This window comes from Lineus longissimus, chromosome 10 (assembly GCF_910592395.1).
Source record: "Lineus longissimus chromosome 10, tnLinLong1.2, whole genome shotgun sequence".
Lineage (NCBI taxonomy): Eukaryota > Metazoa > Nemertea > Pilidiophora > Heteronemertea > Lineidae > Lineus > Lineus longissimus.
The window spans coordinates 13714647-13734194 of NC_088317.1; the positions used below are offsets into that span (position 1 = coordinate 13714647).

Consider the following 19548-nt stretch of genomic DNA (forward strand, 5'->3'; position numbering starts at 1 on the left):
CCTACTGACACTTGATTCAGTGGCCTGTGTGTACGTGTGTGAGCACATACTCTAGTGGCTGTGCTCACACAGACAGTTGTTCCAACATGGTCTGACTGGCACTTGACTTAAGCCAGGGGGGCTAGGCGGCAGAGGGGCTAATTTGGCCATCTCACTCTCAGAGTGAGGACTAGTAGGCATATAAACAGTAAGGGCCCTTGGTCATGTCAGACTCAGCACTAAATATATTCCTCGTACCGGGTATAAGCATGAATCATTTCGACGTTGGCTAACTGCGAGTGACTTGTGAGAGACCCCTATTGGCGACTTTGTGTAACTTTATCTTGCCTACCTAGCTGCTGCCTTTGTTTGTCCTTTAAAGTTCTGCAGTTTCTTCAATACTATTTGTGCCAATATGAGGCTTGTAACTTGCAATAATCTTGAAAATGAAGTGGTGAGTGAAATGAAAAATTCATAAATTCCGCCTCAAGAACTTTTTCAGAGGAATTACAGGTTTACCTGCTTGACGATAGATGTCGCAAAATCCAAAATGGACGGTTCGAGCAGAAGACTTATATTTTGCCATTTTGTCACTGCAAACTTCATTATTTCTTCACAAGATGATCATAACACTTTCCTTTATGGCCACCCATCAGTGTCATTACCTATTTTTTTATAGGAAACTAAACGAGTTTTCATAATTGATGAGCGTGATATACCTAGTGAAATTCTTTGATTTATTGGACAACCGGGCACCTGTCGACTTCGCACTCTCGCCCTCTATGATCATAATTTAGAACTGGCCCCAAAAGTTGACAGTCGGGCCGTTCTGTTTATTTTTCTAATTATTTAACCTTTGATCACCTTGTATTTGGCCTGAAGTGTCATTAATTGGTGATCCATAGTCCTTAATTTCGTGTAGAGCAAAAATAGACGTCACAATTTGTTTAAATTCGTTGATTCGATCGATTTTGGATAGGACGTTGGAAGATGAGATCGACTTGACAACCGTTGTGTAAACAACATGGCGAATCACTACACTTCAAGTGTTATCAGCTGTTCGAGACATCCCACTGTCATTTCATGCCATCTGACATCTCCTGGGTCGAATTATTCTCCTAGAAAATAATCTGGCTCCCACAATTCTGTGATCAGAGGCGATATTGATATGATTCTGCTGGATTACTTGTGATGACTTTATGAATGAATTGAAGGACAGTTTTACAAAACTTTAGCAATGACGAACAGGTCGAAGCCGAGTAAAAGTAAAATGAGATGTGTAAATCTGACTTTTCAAACACAGTCAACTGAAGGAAAGCCCAGGCCTTCGAATGCTATCAATGATGTTCCGAATAATGGTTTTCGACCACATGGAGGAAACAGAGGTAGGTCATAGATCAGACGTACACACCACTTGTAAATAACTTGGTTGGGATATACTGATGTCGTAAATCATGCATAATCTGGTGCGCAACATCACTTGCTGGCTCTGTTTATAGCTGATTGGTCAATTGGCCGGGACCAAAGTTTTTAAGGATACATGTCCGTGTGAGTGTCGTATTTTCTTTGTATCACGCATCAGTTTGGCTTTGCAATTAACTCTGAATTGTCGGTGTAATCGGGCATTAAAGCACTGATTCTATCATCATCATGTTTTTAAATCTTATTATTAAAACTATATTGTACATTTTGTGAAACTGTTGTGAAAATGTGGATTAATTTGCTTTCAACTTTTTTCATATTGTGATGGATGTAACAACATGACTTTGCGACGTGGTCCAATTTCAAAGTCGTAAATTCAGAAGTAATAAAACAGGTTAACACAGTTGTGCTAAGATGTGTTGCGTGGCTGTTATGATTGAGAAATATTTATGATCGAATATTTCATAATGAATTGAAATGGACGCCGCGAGAATGATGCATGTAACGTTATTATTATTTATTATTAAAACATATTTTTAGGTGCCTTTATCAACGAATTGCTCAAAGGCACCTTACAATCTAATAAACAATGTTCTCAAAGTACTAAAATACGTTAGAATTAGATGTATTATGACCAACAAATTTAAAGCATTTCAGTTTCAGATTGTGTCTTCACTTTTATTTCTCTTATCACTCTACAAAAGTGGCTCGAACAATCTGCAAAATTGCATGGTGCTTTCCAAACACAGGTTGTGTGTACTTTAGATTAGAAAAATGTTTGTATTCAAATCACTTGTTATTTATGGATTTTGAAGTTAAAAAATTATGTGTTGAAGTGTGTAAACAGTTACATACGCAATCATGTATGAATGCTAGTAATAGTATAGTATTATGACTTTGTGTATTATGATTTTTAATGCATGTTATGTGAGGATGTGTTATGTGTGCATGTCAGACTAACCCTTACTAAAATGACTGGGCTTGGTAAAAATTTTAAATGGTGGTTGAACTGGGTTTTTTATGATACGTATACATCTTAGTATGTATACATCATACATGTATTGTGCACGTCACGCCTGTTGTACACCGGCAAGAGGTTCCATTAACAAATATATAAAGAAAATGCCTGTATAAATATAATAATATCTTTGGTAGAATCTATTAGTATTACAGGAACATTCTATTGAATATTTTTTAAAGAAAACCTTTACAATTTCTATCCATTCTATTAGGAGACAGGATAAAACGATCTGACATTTATGATTTTATGGGAAATTTCTGACAGATTGTCAAATGACCTGACTGAGTAATTCAATGCAGTAATGCAAATATGAATCAGCTGACACAGTCTGTCACCATGACGAGCCATGACGTCTTCCGTACAGGACTGAGGACGTCACGTTCAGAAATGACGTCAGGATTTCTTGACGTAAATGATGCAATCCAATGATTTCTTGATGTAAATGACGCAATCCAATTCCAATGATCTTATTGAGAAAATAACCCATACATTGTATACATTGTCCATCTATGTAAAGTTCGCTTATACAGTAGAACGACTCGGGACCGACACACTCGGGGACCGACAAGTGCTGTCCTTAATAGGGAGGTGTCCTGATTAGAGAGGTCAAATTGAATGGAAAGACCCAATTTGCAACCAAAACTAGTGTCCTTAATACAGAGGTGTCCTTGATAGAGAGGTGTCCCCTGAGGGAGGCTCTACTGTAGTTTCACCCTTTATAAAAGGGCCTGAGCCAGCTTCAGCTTATGAGACAATCCTTTAAGGCTATCTCTTATGCCAGGCGCCTGGCGAGAAGGCAGAACTTGTTCCCTGTCTTGTAATTCAACTGGCTAGCGGGCCTCGAACTTTCGACCTTCCATTCACGACTCGGAAGCCTTGACCACTTGGCCACTGGCATGACTGGGATCGGTGGATGAGTGGTCGTGCCTGGTGGTCGTGCCTGGTGGTCGTGCCTGGTGGTCGTGCCTGGTGGTCATGCCTGGTGGTCGTGCCTGGTGGTCGTGCCTGGTGGTCGTGCCTGGTGGTTGTTCCTGGTGGTCGTGCCTGGTGGTCGTGCCTGGTGGTTGTGCCTGGTGGTCGTGCCTGGTGGTCGTGCCTGGTGGTCGTGCCTGGTGGTTGTGCCTGGTGGTCGTGCCTGGTGGTCGTGCCTGGTGGTCGTGCCTGGTGGTCGTGCCTGGTGGTCGTGCCTGGTGGTCGTGCCTGGTGGTCGTGCCTGGTGGTCGTGCCTGGTGGTCGTGCCTGGTGGTCGTGCCTGGTGGTTGTGCCTATGTATGTGCAATCATTAATTCGTTGGCCATGTTGTGACTCCGTCTCATTACATGCATTATGGACTTATTTCAGGTTCAAAGAAGCATCCAACCAATGAGTTTTCATACAAGAAAAATGCTGACTACCATCGTAAGCTGAGGGAAGACATCGATAAACTCTTTGATGATGAAGCCAAGGAGCGGAAGCAGACTCCTAGCTGGGTCCATGATGTCACCAAGGAAACGTCCCATTCAGGAGAAAGTCCACTGTTCAAACACCTCTCACCAAATAAGGTATAATGTAATGTTCATGTCAACTGTCATCGACAATAATGGAATAGTGTAATTTCCAGTCTAGAATTACATGACATCGTGAAAAAGTGTTGTTGACCATGTTGACGCTTTAAAAAAAGTTCATGTTATGGTGCACCTCTAACTTCCACCCTGCTCACTGATGGAGGTCCTTAAAAGGACAACTTGGGTGTGGTCTTCACTTGGCCAGGAGGATAGTACCCCTGCTCGCCACCATGCACCGCCACTTGTAGTATCAAGCGTGCTTGTGTAAAATAATGAATTTTGCCAGTGTTGTAAGGCAGTTACAAACATGACGTGTGAATTTCAGGCAGGCCTATAGTTCCATCCTATGCATTGTTTGCAGTGCAACGTTTTTTCAATTATTTTGTTTGGCGAAGTCTCGGTCCTTTTGCCTTGAAAGCAAATTTTGCACGAAAAACCAAATCTCATGGGCCAGATGTCCCTTTGAAGGGAAATTTCCTTCAACATACATTGATTTGATGGAGTCAAGCAGGTGGGGACTTGTGAGTAATTTTAACTGGTTCATCGGGAGTCCTTCTGTCAAGGTCTTTGAATACTAATATTAGTAATAATACCAACCCATTCAGTCTTGTGTCATCTTGGACATCTGTCTTCATGACTAGTACAGGTCTTGTTTCACTTTGTTCAGCAAGAGCAGCAAATGGAGTACATCCGCTTGGCCCAATCCCTTCTCGAGGAGAACCGCAGTAAGATGTCATCGCGCAGCTCGACTGCCATGCCTGCCTACCATCGGGCAAACAGTGCTCACCAGTTTATGGAGGCAACAGATCTGCTCGTCTCTGATCTAGATGCGAAACTTGGAAGGCCAACTCGAACAACGTAAGTTAGTTTCCCGCGCTGTTATTGTGTCGAGCACTGAACACTGTAATTTTCGGTGTTGCATCCATAACTCATCTTGACATAAATAAAAGAATACCAGCATAGGAATATATTCTCGAATAAAAATTGCCATGAAAAACATGTTTGTACACAGCGAAATAAGGCTTCGCGAAACAAAAATCAGTTAAATGTTGCAATCGGAAAAGTTTACATAACAAGAAAAAATCAATTACCAATTTCCATTAGGAGTTTGTCTGGTATGTGCCTTTTTCTAAGAATTTCTCTCAAAAATTGTCATTTTATTTTATCTCTCCTGAGGTCGTGGTCATGAAAAGTGTTCCTCACAAAAAACATACTATATGGACTTGTGCACAAGAACATTTTTCCGCTATAATATTTCCGCTTGCGGTATCCCATGAATTGATCTGCTCATCATGTACATGTATGTGTACGTGATGTGTAGTACGGTAAGTATAAGCTTATCATACATCTCAGAATTTTATGAATGCTAAGTCATCATTTTGATACAAACCTTATGCCGTGGTCACACTGGGGTTTTAACACGAATTGAATTCGAATTAAAACGTTGATACGTATTGGGGCGTCACACTCAATTCGGTTCATACCGATCTCAATCCGCTTAAACCAACACGGTTCTTAAACCGAATTGAATGCGAATCAGCTAATCCGAATCAACGAAACCGTATTGAGATTTCAAGTGTGACGCGCTTGATACGAATTAAGGTTTTCGATCGCACTGCGCATGCGCCCGGCGCATGGAAAGTGACCTTTGACCGCGGGAACTAGTGCTCCGAACTAGTTAACTGATGTATTTAAATTATCTCATTAACTCAAATCGTTTTTCGTTATGCCATAGAATAGGGAAAATCAACTCCCTTGCACGTGACTTGCATTTCCATTTCCTGGCAAGGTATGTTGCCGCCGGTTCGTTGGTCAAAGGTACACTGGTCAGCAACATCGTCGCGGCGGGGTTTTCCCCGGTTTTGGCCTCGTTTTCGAGGGCGAGGCCGGGATTCTCCGCATTTAGCGACGGTGGTGTCGACTCGCTGAGGACACTCCTCTTTGACCCGAACTTTGGCAATAGGCATGGCCGGGAGATGGAAATGGTCAAGCACCTTACGCGATTTTAACTTGTTAATAATGACTGTGTGATACTGTGATATTATACACTTATATGTTTTGTACTTGTAAATTTTATTCCCCCATATGGGAGGTTAATAAATAATAATAATAATAATAATAATAATAGATGGCGCGTCGTTAGTATGCATTGAGTGTGGCGCGTTTTAAACCGATTTGAATGCGTATTCGGGCCAGTGTGACGCGACCGTTCTGAAACTGGATTAACCAATTCGTATTCCGGAGAGCGCTCTACGGAATTCGGTTTCAATTCGCATCCAGTGTGAACACACCATTAGTTATAAAATTACTCTTTTCTCTTTTAGTTTACTTAGGAATCGTCAGCGCGTGGCCTCGGCTCCTCTCTCGAGCTATGAAATTAGGAAGGAAGCTAAGAAAAGTAAGTTGTCTTCTTCTGGAATAAAACACATAGCACATCACTGCTGACCTTGGACAGGTTACTTTACTGCACTTGCTATGTGTTTTTTGAATAATTCGCAAGCCAAGGACTTGAACTAGACTTTCTTGTCAGTTGGATTATGCAATGTACATGTAGAGAGTGAATTCAAACCTTTTTTCAAAATCTCAGCGAGTCCTGTTGTAATAGTTTTTAAACTTAAAACGTCACAGCAGAATGTCAAAATTGATGGTCCTGGCATGCCTAGGCCTGGGCCAAGTAACATTGCATCAGAAAACAATTTTCAGGGGTTGTCTCTAGTCCTGCAAACTTGGGTTTCCTTGCATCCAGGTTCTATAGGATTGCCAACCCTTTAGCTGTTTCCAGGGTAAAATTTTAGACATGGTCAGGCCTGTTTACACTTTTTGGTGTTGAGCACTGCGTACATGTAATGTGGGTTGTTATCGGAGCTGAGTGGAACGTCTTGTCATAGAGGACGTTTATGACGATTGAATGAGTTGTGAAAGGGTTTTGAATCTTTTTATGTGTCATCTTTCAGAGGCTCAAGAAATCCTGGATCAAAGGTCTCGGCCAATGACTGCTGCTGCTCATAAAGAGTGAGTTCATGTATTTTTAAAAACTGCTTATCTTAAATTAAAAAAATCCAGAAACGTAAACTCTTAGAAAACGATTTCAGTGAACCCAGAATTTATATATGAGTATTATGACGACCCTTGGCTCGGAAGCATTTAGGAGAACAAAAACTCCAGTATAAAACCATGGCCAGACTGGGCTCTTTAACCATGTGCCGAGTGAAAAAGCTTGTCATGCCTGTAATGAAATTCTGGGTTGCATTTATGCGTGGAATTAGATACTGAATTTTCAACTCTTCATCTATTTTTTCGCAGGCAAAGAAGAATGTTTATTTTCTACTCAAGGTAGTCGTTTGTGCACATGTGTTCCCCCTGTTCCCTGTACTCCATTTCACGAAAAAGTGGCACAACGAAAAAAATTAAATTGGCTGGGAAAATTAGTCAGTATTTCACATCAAATGACTCATTCTTTGGTCATACTTTGTTCTATTATGGCAAAGTATTATGTTTGAACTTTGAATACAATGAACTTTGGACTTTTATCAAATATGACATTTTTTCAAATGGTGCATTTTCTGTGCAAAAACACTAAATAGTAAATGTCTGATAGTTATTTTCTCGTGAAATGGACAACAATCATTGTTTTGTACAGCAAATTCTGTAAACTGTGAAATTTTCAGTGTGCTACTATAGGCATGTTGACAAAAGATAATTTCCTCATTTTTAACCCTTTTCCTGCCACTTGTGTTGTCGAAAAGACCTTTTTATCACGGTGTACGGACTGCGACCCCGGCCATTTTGGACAATAAATGGCTGCCAGAGGGGACTACATTGTTGGCTTTGTGGTTACTGCTGATTTGAAATATAGATGGCATGGTAGAGCGTGAAGAAATCTATTCAAAGAAGAGTGGACCTTGTTCTCGATTTTCGGCGGAAATTTGAGTAAAAAAAGGACACAATAAAATCTGATTCGTCGATGATTTGCAGATATCATTGACCTAGGACAATGTAGGATTATCATTATGGTATAAGTGTGAAATTGTGCGGCCAATGAGAAAGGTCTAATAAAATGTCAGATTTCTTCCACATCAGTTGATTTCTGGAAAGGTTTGATTTCCTTATTAAATGATTATGATAAAACCAGTAGACTTACTTTTTGATGCCAGATGGCGAAAATTACGGTAGTCAGTACTGTTGCCTATGAAAATTTAACAGTTTACAGTTCTGGTATGACGGTTATGGAATGCACTTGACCTGATTTGTCTCTTAGAGGAATACCATGTCCTGCAGCCTACAACTTTATATGAGCCAAGATCTTTTGAGGATATTTTAAATGAAAATTGTAAGACAAAAAAATTTAGGCCCGGGTCTATTTGGCAAGCCGCTCGCCGAACAGGCATCTTTTTTTGTCTTGTTTGGAGCCGCTTGCCAACAGCACTAAGAAGCCACCCTGTTCGGCCAGCCGGGCTTGCCAAACAGAGCAAAATTTCTTTCCTGTTTGGCAAGCCGATGAATAAACCACGCCTACTCATGAATATGCATAATGGCGTATTGATCTGAAAATGGGCTGTTACTGCGGTTTTTCCTTTAGAGTAACCAAATTCCTCTGAAGCGAAATGAAAACAGTGAAGCTTGTCTCTTGATATTCATCAAGAGCTTTCTCCAAATCTTCAAAAGAGCCATACGAAGCTCTCACACGCAACTTTTCTGCTGACGAAATCGGCAAAGGTGGCGAGGGCTCCGCCATTTTTTCCCTTCTCCCTTTCCAGCCTCACTTACTTGAGCCTCCCCAGCGCATTACTAACTTATGAATATTAATGAACCCTTGGGCATTTATGAATATTAATGAGTTCGGCTCTCCATTCAGGACAAAAAAAGTCGCTGTTTGGTAAGCCGGGCTTGCCAAATAGTCACTTCCAAAAATTTAATCTGTATTTGGACATTCGTAATTGTATACTCATGTATTAAATCTTCAAAACAATCATTAAAAAAGATGATAATTTTCGGGACATGTACTTCTGTTAGCTGCTAAATTTCTGCGAGCATTTTATTTTTGAGGATTTCATGATAACCTCAATTTGCAGAATAATAGCAAGAATTCATAAAGACTCGTTAAAATACCATTTCCTTATTAGCCTAATAATCGGTACTAAACGAGTTGCTACTTAACTATTTGGGGTTAATAAGGCATGTATTTTGTGACAAAATTCAAGCAATAACCTGCCAATAGCAGTGATAGTCATTGAATAGAAGACAAATTATCTTGCAAAAGCCCCCTAGTGTCAAAATTTGGAACCTAGTGCTAGTTAAGATGCTGTAATATTGGTTCCGAATTCTTCGTCTTTATTCATTCTTGATGATAGGAATTGCAAAAAGATCCTTTACTTGAAAGATTGAAAGAAATGTCCATACAAAACGTGTATCTGCCAAAAGAAAAATATCGGTGAATTGCACAAAATATGGTCCAAAATTTGGCAGTTTACGATAAGCACTTTCTGCAATGTACATGGACAATCTATCTTCAGCCAGCTCTGAGGATAATCGAGTCTGAACAAGATGCCCATTTACATATGTCCAATTCCATAACATTTTCCTGCTGTTGAAGTTTTCAGTAACCTGAGAATTATCCCAAGCACTATCCCACTCCCTGAGTGGGTTCTCCTAAAAAAAATTTTAAAGTCAGTGAATAAATTCTTCGGGCTTGTTTGATAATCCTGAATTTCTGTATTTTATGGGAAATATATTGTTTATTTATTGTTTATTTGAGTGTCATCTGTAAAACAGCCAGCTTTGACAGGCTTACAAGACACAAGAGAAATTATTTGTCCATGCCAGCCCAACTCCAACATGTCATTGTGTACAGGCTGCCATGCATCATGTACACAATGCCATGCAAAGCCAGGCTGCCCAGAGACCCCAAACAAAATATGCAGTAGATGTAACTATTTTGTTTCCACGCGTCTACGGTCTTCCCATACCACTAATACAAAATAACAGTGTCCATACATTGGGTGGGATATGCAATAGGGTTCACCACGTGTGGGGCAGTTTTTCTTTGCCCACTTGATGAATGGGCATTGTCCATTTGCTCCACCTCGGTCACTCCATGAATAAAGTATTGTCTGGTGATAAAACCCATTCAATTCATTAAAAATCCAGTCGACCAATTGTAGTGGACTGCAAGTATTGGGTGTCTCTGGTCATAGGTCTGCGTCACAATCTGAGCCAATCAGTCCAATCCAGTAGGCCTAACCATTGTATTAGGTATGCGAGGTATTCATCCCTTCGGGCCTCTTGAATTTGGCGCCCAAAGACGGTATACGTGAGGAAAGAGAGTACATGACTATGAGCAAATTTTCCAACTTGCAGATTTTTGAGCCCCTTCCTTCATGTACACATCTCTCTTCCCTGCACAACTATAAACTAAAGTATAAAAAGCAACATGTTTTTCTTTCTGTGTTGGTCTACCCTACTGCACCCAATTTTGTATCCTGCCCTGGGCTGGGTTGTGCTACCTGGTACATTGTAACTAGTTTGCTATTCAACAGAGTCTTTGGTATCAGTCTTTACATGAAACATTTTTTAATGGGATTACCAGAAAGAGATAACACCTTAAACAATATTTTATGGGAAACTGTTAAAATTTATGTAGATATAACTGAATTTTTTGCTCAATAACTACATATTGTATGACATGTATAATCCACTTAAAGGGTCTGTTTTAACCCTTTCATCGCATGTGATACTTGGTAGATGGACATATAGTGACACGTTGTGTTTGTTGAGGACATTTATGATTTACCCAGTGGCGGGTGGAGAAAAAGAGCCCTGATGGTGTGAGTGATCTTGGAAACTAGGGGAGGTTTGGAGTCCTTCCCCTGACAGAAAATGGAACTTCAGTGCCAAATACAATTATACATGTACGATGAAGGTGCTTTTCCTGGCACCCCTGGGCTAAAAATAGAAGTAGTCATTGGCATATTGGGCAGAGGCGCCCTGAAAAATCGTTGCTCCTGAAGAAAAGGGCGTCTCCCCCCCCCCCCCCCGCCAAATCTACCACTGATTCACCAATGGCTGTGTATTTTCACCCTTTAAATAACTTTTCTGACAGGGTATTTTCTGATTTCAGAATTTTGTTCATGCCGTCTGTGGAAAAGGGGGATACTGCCCATGCATTTCTGACTGGTGCAAGGTACAACCGGTAAGCATTGCCTGATTGGCACTGAACATGTTATTTTGTTATGGAGCATTGATTCTGTTGTGAATTAAAGGAGGAGGTGGATGATTAAAGGCACTCTGAGCAAGCTGTTGGCGGCCCAGTCACCTTCCATTCTACAATTTTAGTAATAGAAAAATTTAAAACCAACATACATGAGTCATAAGTCATAATCATAGGGTTTGCTAGATGTTTTTTTTGTCTGGTGAGCCCTCCATGCAGAGATCATCTTTGTGTGAATCTGTGCATTGGCAGTGCGCAGTGCAGTGGTGAGGAATGGTATCATGATGTCATCGATTCTTTATTACTCTGTTACTATAATGACCCTGGCAATGACTTTTATGGCGTTGTGCCGTCTGGGTGACATAAAGTCTTACCATTGGTGGTGCGAAAAGTTCGGTCTGTCAGGAGTTGTGCATGCTAGGAGTAACAAGTACCGGTAAACATTTTTCAAGTATCTGAGGGCTGAGACAAAAGTAATGGAATCATGTCAAACGCTTTCAGGAAAAAAAATTGAAACAGGAATTGAACGAGTATATGGATAAAGGATTATCCACCTATTCCTTTAATGACACATCTGACTGGGTCATCATTCCTGTATGCTCACCGGGTGCTTCACGCTCCATATTTTGTCGTCATCCCTTTAATTGCAACACATACATGTACTAGGTTATTTACTGAACTCATTTGAATCAATATGATTGCATGTGATGATATAAATGGTTAATAATGCATCAAAATCTGATTGATATATTGAGTGTGCATGCCCTGCTCCCATGAATATGATATTTAGGCCAGCAGAAGAGTACCAAGCATTCTTCTGTGAAGGTGCACAGCAGGACAGTCTGGTAGTCTGGGGTGAGAGTCAACTTAACCCTCAACTGCCAACAATGTCAAATAATGACAATAAAACTTGCTACATGTACCTGTGTTTCGGAAAATTCAGGCCAACCTTTTAAAAATACACATTTTCAACCAATACCTCCAGTGAGGTATCAATTCCTTAACCCAACCTTTGAATATTTAACTTAACCTCTTTAACCTTAACTTCAACTTCCCTTAGTGGACACCTCTCTTTAAGGACAACCTCTCTATTAAGGACACTAGTTTTGGTCCCAAATAGGTTGTTTCCATTCAATTCAACCTCTCTAATCAGGACACCTCTCTATTAAGGACAGCAGTTGTCAGTCCCATGGGTGTCCTTAATAGAGAGGTTCTACTGTATAGTTATGATCAATTCCAATTTGTTCTCTTCTACATGTAGCGCTCATTACCTGGACTCCAAGAGTCTGACCAAGTATGGTGTGTACATGCCCAGGGATAACCCTATGGGGGCATTCATCAACCAGAAAATGAAGACGGCCGAGGCTCAGGAGGAGACACCTTCAGCAGCCTCTCCTACTCCAGGTGAGTCATGACTGTACTGACAAGATCTTTACTTGTCTGTCACAAATCATTCAAATGACAACTCTCTAACAGACATCTCAATAGATGATCCACTTTCAAGCAATTTAGTTTTATGTTACAACTTCGGCAAATGTGACCCGTCACAGCAAAACCAGGCGCATGTCGCTCTGAGCTTGGCAGGTTGAGACGGACTGTTAGTGCATTTCTCTATTGTTTGCCTTTTGTGAAATATGAGCACATCAATTCCTTCCATTATCACCTGGTGTCATTTAAGCTCATCTTCTGTGCGACATGTGCCTGGTTTTGCTGTGACGGGTCACAAATGTAATTTTTTTCGTTTCAAGTACAGAAATTAACTAGTGCATCAAAAAAATTGTGCTTGGTGCAGTTTGTAATCTATTTAGAGACAGATAGCTGGCCTCAGGGCCTACATGTACATTTATGTAATGAAATCACAATAACAATGTCTGTCATTTGAATGTACATAAATTCAAAATGGCACTGAGCAACCAGGCACATAAATAAATGTCTAGCTTGAATTCAATATTTAGAACCCTCTTAGATTGGTGCAACTGTGCTGTATGTGAATGAAGAAATAGGTTGAAAAACTAGTACCCCTTGGTATAATAACTATGTGAGTTTCATGAAGGGAAAATGAAATCGGTAAGTGAAAAGTATGTTAACAAATTTTGAAAAACACCGAAGGTCATGTCATGAAATATTTTAAGACTTAAAGGCCTACGCCGTTCGTTAAAAATTTTGAATTTGTAATTGAATTTAAAATTGTCCAATTGCAGAAACACATACTAAATATAATTGTCAACATCGCCGTTGTGTAGACTGATATACAAGTACTATGAATACCAAGTTTAAACAAATTTGTATTCACAATAACTGCACTACGGCATTGTGTATTAGTGGATTTCTATTTAACTGGACCACAAGTAATTACAAACGATGTACCCCTTTAAAGTGATGGATTCAAAGATGTCATAGGTGACATATGTAACAGACGCTTTCATTTAAAGGTAGACTATACAGTGGAACCTCCCTTTATAGTGGACACCTCTCTATTAAGAACAACCTAACTAAAGGACACTGGTTTTGGTCCCAAATAGGTTGTTGTCATTCAATTCAACCTCTCTAATCAGGACACCTCTCTAACAAGGACAGCAGTTGTCAGTCCTTTGGGTGTCCTTAATAGAGAGGATCTACTGTATTAAGGAATTAAAATATGAATTGAAGACCTGCTGTCTTGACTAATACTCTACTCTCCTGCATTTTCTAGTCGATCCATCCTCTCCAGAGATACCACCCCAGCTCCCCATGACCCCAGCCGCCAAGGGGCGCCAGGCATGGACGGAGACCAGCGCTGTGCCCATTCAAAATGATGGCATTAAGATGAGCAGCCGGAGTAGCCATCATGATCTTAACAAGGCGTGTGAGTCATTCAGCGGGGAACAACAAAGTCTCTCTATATCAGGTGGGTATGTTTTTTGGACTAACCAGTTTGCCGGAAATTGTCACTGTAGCGACGATCTATATCCAATAGTTATTTCCAGGGTTCACGTTGAATGGAGGAAATGCTGCATGTTTCCCCTGCATCTACTTTAATAGAAAGGGGGATTCCTTTGTGAATTTCATTGAATTGGATATGTTTTCAATGTTAAGTGGTAAAATGGACGGCCAAGGTCCCAGGTTCATCAGTGGGGGGTCAGACATAGCCCCCAAGATTCTGCTCAGGATGAACTTGTAGCTAAAGTTTAAACCTTAAAGTCAAGCCCAGCTCTTTTTGATTATGTGTCTGATAATTATTGTGAATGAGTGAGTCCATAATCCACCTCTCTTTTCAGGACACCGCCTTGGGGGCCTTAGTGTTCCTACTAATACCCCTCGTTTAAGAAGCGCCTGCAGTACTGGTAGGTTGACCCCGAAGTCTCCCCATACATCGTCCTTAGATTATAGCATCGTCACTCCCAGGGAAACGCCAGCATCCCGTGGTTTACCGATGTGTGTTGGCAGGTCAATATACCAGATTCCATTTACACCGGAACTGATACGCAACATGTCGCTTGTCAATCAACCAAGGTCAAGTCCTGTCGTAACGGCACGTGATGTTGAGGGGCAACTGAATGTGGATATTTTGAATGTTGAAGCCGAGAAAAGTGAGGAAAGGTTGGATGCGGTGCTGGGGGAGGGGAGGTTACCGGTCCAGGAGGAAGTCATCAGAGAAGAGACGGAACCAGACAATCCAGATGAGCACAGTGAGGCTGATAATCTGACCAGTGGGGCGGAGGCTGGGGAGGAATCGGCCAAAAAATCGGAAGATGCGAATGGAACGGCCATTCCGGAGGGAGGTGATCACAGTTTGCCCAATGAGGGTGAGGTTGGGGGTGAGGTTGAGGGTGAGGTTGAGGGTGAGGTTGTAGATGCAACAACCAATGAGAAGCTAGAGGTGGAGTCATGTGGCCAAGGCGAGGAAATCCCCGATGATAACGTGGAATTTTTCTTAACCGAGGAAGGTGGTGAAAAGCTTGTGAACGGGCTAGGGGATGGCCAGGGGGAAGGTGACACTGAGGGGGCTGGAGAACAGAAGACTGATGTGCTCGAAGAGGAAGACAAAGTTTCTCTTGTGGGATCTGAAGCAAGTCGAGAATCCGGGCAAGAAACAACCCGGGAAACTTTCGCTCCGGTTATATCTGTTGATATATCAAAGAAGTCGACAGATAATTTGCAAAATCAGGCAGTTGATGATGTTGATTTGTAGGGTGTACAATCGAGATGCTGAAACTAGTTTCCGTGGTTATAACTAATATAAGGATTACCCAACATTGTGAGCTTCCATTGCGAGAGAAATGTTAACCGCATCAAAGCACTGTGTGATATAGCTTTTATATAGGCATATGTTCATCTTTGTTATTGTTGATCAATCTTATCAAGAATTAATAATGACATGGTCTTTATTAATTTTGATATTATTATCTGTCTGTAAAACATGTTGTTCCATAATTTTAAAGTTTATTTTGATCTGCTTTATAGGCCCAGTTGACTTTTCACTTTAACCCTTGGACTAGTGTTCAAGGAATAGCTTTATAAACTGCAAATCTTCACGCCTTTTTATTACAATAGTGATAAAAGAAATTGGTTTAAAAAATTTAAATTGTCATTATCTTATTTTGGCGGATTACGAAAGTCCTGTCAATTTTTTTCGCGAGTTTTATTTTTGAATCAGGGTTATTCGCGAAATCTGTGAAAATTGGTCTATTAACGGTATCCATCTGCAAAACGTGATGTGTTTATTATGATTACTTTCATCTGCTTATAGGCCCAGTTTATTTACCACTGTAACCCTTGGACTAGTCTTCAAGGTTTCTGAATTACAATGCGAACAAATCCTGATCAATAATCTGCACGTTAATCCACATCAGTAAAATCTCAACTCCCAGTCGACTTGTGATATTTGTTTGTATTAAATGCGACAGCATGCCTCGAAATTCACTTTTGAAAGGGCACAGCAGATTTTTTTCAAAAAGAAGGCACTTTTGCTAGATTGGCGAAAAAGGGCAAACTTTAAATGAGAATTGATAAAAACAAAATTGCCTTCGTGATGGAAGAAATATGCATCAGAGGCAATGGCCTTTGCTGCCTCAAATAAATTCGATCCCTGCTAAGGTCTTTGTTTGGTTTCTAAGTGAAGTTGTACAGCGGTTGGAAAATGTTTTTTTTATCTTCCATAAAATAACTAATATTGCTAATTAATTCAATTCAAGTGAGGCACATCACCAAGTGCGTATCGTCACCAAAATTTCATTGGAAAATAACCTTGTGACCTAAATGGCGATAGTACGAGTGTCGTGACTTGAGAATGACATTTTAAAACCGAATAACTTCCTTTAGAACCAAATAACTTACAACTCAGATACTTGTATTCTAACATGCCGTGGGAGAAAAGTGCAGCTGTGCCTAAATTCCTTATTCCATATTCTATTGGTTGAATCTTCACTTATGACCCATCACTACAAAACCAGCCAAATGTAGCTCTAAGCTTGGCTGGTTGAGATGGACTGGCTTTTCTTCATCACACTGTTGTCTGGTTTCTGTGAAATCTTGAGTACATCAATTTCTTTCATTATCTAGGTGTCTTTCATTATCCTGGTGTCATTTTATGGGTATTGCTAACGGGGAGGGGGGAGGCCAGGGGGCAAATGCCTTCCCGGTGGTCACCTAAAATAGTGTCATTTTGCCCCCCCCTCCCCCGAGAATCTTTTGCCCCCCAAAACTAAAATGCCAGATAGGCCCCTGCATAAAGGCTCATCTTCTGTGCCACGGTGCCTGGTCTTGCTGAGACAGGTCACAATTACAACAGGCTGGGAACACAAGTGTTTGTGCGTATCAGTCTACTGTCCCAAAAGCTGTTCAAGTGTGAAAGATCCCTGTTGTATATCATAGCCCTAGACCCAATAATCACTGCTTAAAGGGGATACGCTGTTCGTAATTACTTGTGGTCGAGTTAAATAGAAATCCACCAATACACAATGCCGTAGTGTAGTTATTGTGAATACAAATTTGTTTAAACTTGGTATTCATAGTATTTGTATATCAGTCTACACAACGGTAATGTTGACATTTATATTTAGTACGTGTTTCCGAAATTGGACATTTTAAAATTCAGTTTCAAATTCAAAATTTTCAACGAACGGCGTCAAACAATGTGCTAGATACACCTAGGTTCTTCAATACAACGTAGTTAAAATGAAAAATGTTTCACATATTAAACACAAATGTTGGGAGCTAAAATGAGATCATTCCTATCAGATGGACTACATCCAAGTGATGGTCTTTGGCATTGAACCCCTGAGACAGTTGGTTTACGGCAAAATTTAAACCGTGATATTTGTGCCGTCAGGTCGAGTGGGTTGAAAGTACATGTACAGTAGAACCTCTCGATTAAGGACACCCAAGGGACTGACAAGTTCTGTCCTTAATAGATAGGTGTCCACATTACAGAGGTCAAATTGTATGGAAACAGCCAATTTGGGAACACAACTAGTGTCCTTTAAAGAGAGGTTGTCCTTAATAGAGAGGTGTCTGCTAAGGGAGGTTCCACTGTACATGTATGTTTATTGTGTTGACGATACATGTGTGTCTAAAACTTTGTAGCTCAAATGAACCATGACGTTTGTTGATTGTCAGTACTGTTTACAAAGAAAGCATCCACCTTTGGTGACTAAACTGTGATAGGCCAATCTAAATTCCGTCCATTGAGGAAGTGCGTGTTGCTATTATCAAATCGGAGAGCTTCGAGTCAATGATAAAGAGTCCAGACCCCCTTGAACATGGAAGTTATCATACATATTCCTTGAGATTCTTTGAGTTGAATCTTCAAAATGAAAACAGTATGTTCCTTCTAACACCCTCATTTTACATGTACATGTATCATTACTTTTACACAGTTTAACCAGTAATAATTTGTCAAAGTTTATTTCAAGTATCGCGATCTCACTCTCCATGTATCATATAACATGAGTTTTTTTACCATTGTTAGGTTTTTATCTTTGAAAAATGAAGACAAAATTGTTTAAATATATAAACAGTTCAGTATAAAAATGGAAGACCGATCAACCCTGAACTACCAACTACCAACTCTTCAAAACGTTTTATTGCTTTGTAATTTACATATTTTTGATATCAAATTCATCGATCACAACTTGGCACCTAAATAGATGAATAAAAGTTACTTTTATTTGCCAAAATTCCTTGTCTTTGGTGTCATTTATTCAGTAATTTTACTGTCATGCGGAACATATACAAGGCTGCCTGGGTACTTGTAGATATTGCGCAGAGTTTCAAGGATGTGATTATGGGGATGGACAACTTTTTTGTCTTCTCATCAACTGTATAGGATGTGATCATGGGGATGGACAACTTCCTTGTCTTCTCATCAACTGTTTGTATAGGATGTGATCATGGGGATGGACAACTTCCTTGTCTTCTCATCAACTGTTTGTATAGGATGTGATCATGAGGATGGACAACTTCCTTGTCTTCTCATCAACTGTTTGTATAGGATGTGATTATGGGGATGGACAACTTCCTTGTCTTCTCATCAACTGTTTGTATAGGATGTGATCATGGGGATGGACAACTTCCTTGTCTTCTCATCAACTGTTTGTATAGGATGTGATCATGGGGATGGACAACTTCCTTGTCTTCTCATCAACTGTTTGTATAGGATGTGATCATCGGGATGGACAACTTCCTTGTCTTCTCATCAACTGTTTGTATAGGATGCGATCATGGGGATGGACAACTTCCTTGCCTTCTCATCAACTGTTTGTATAGGAAGTGATCATGGGGATGGACAACTTCCTTGTCCTCTCATCAACTGTTTGTATAGGATGCGATCATGGGGATGGACAACTTCCTTGTCTTCTCATCAACTGTTTGTATAGGATGTGATCATGGGGATGGACAACTTCCTTGACTTCATATCAACTGTTTGTATAGGATGTGGTCATGGAGATGGACAACTTCCTTGTCTTCTCATCGACCGTTTGTATAGGATGTGATCATGGGGATGGACAACTTCCTTGTCTTCTCATCAACTGTTCATATCGGATGCGATCATGGGGATGGACAACTTCCTTGACTTCATATCAACTGTTTGTATAGGATGTGGTCATGGAGATGGACAACTTCCTTGACTTCTCATCAACTGTTAGTACAGGAAGTGGTCATGGAGATGGACAACTTCCTTGTCTGCTCATCAACTGTTTGTATAGGAAGTGGTCATGGAGATGGACAACTTCCTTGTCTTCTCATCAACTGTTTGTATAGGAAGTGGTCATGGAGATGGACAACTTCCTTGTCTGCTCATCAACTGTTTGTATAGGAAGTGGTCATGGAGATGGACAACTTCCTTGTCTTCTCATCAACTGTTTGTATAGGATGCGATCATGGGGATGGACAAC

The 19548-nt window shown here is 40.4% G+C and overlaps 1 protein-coding gene across 2 annotated transcripts; it reads left to right on the forward strand.

Annotated features, from left to right (window-relative positions):
- The first annotated feature begins 784 nt into the window (after window positions 1-784).
- Window positions 785-18320, forward strand: LOC135494628 (uncharacterized). 2 transcript variants are annotated; one of them, XM_064782765.1, is made up of 10 exons: window positions 785-1364; window positions 3764-3963; window positions 4634-4824; window positions 6291-6364; window positions 6921-6978; window positions 7270-7299; window positions 11084-11155; window positions 12435-12577; window positions 13866-14060; window positions 14431-18320. In XM_064782765.1, the coding sequence occupies exons 1-10, from the start codon at window positions 1217-1219 to the stop codon at window positions 15342-15344; spliced, it is 2025 nt and encodes a 674-aa protein (XP_064638835.1). In that variant the 5' UTR covers window positions 785-1216; the 3' UTR covers window positions 15345-18320. The 2 variants fall into 2 exon arrangements, with proteins under 2 accessions (XP_064638835.1, XP_064638836.1); XM_064782766.1 differs by lacking the exon at window positions 7270-7299.
- The last annotated feature ends 1228 nt before the right edge of the window (window positions 18321-19548 follow it).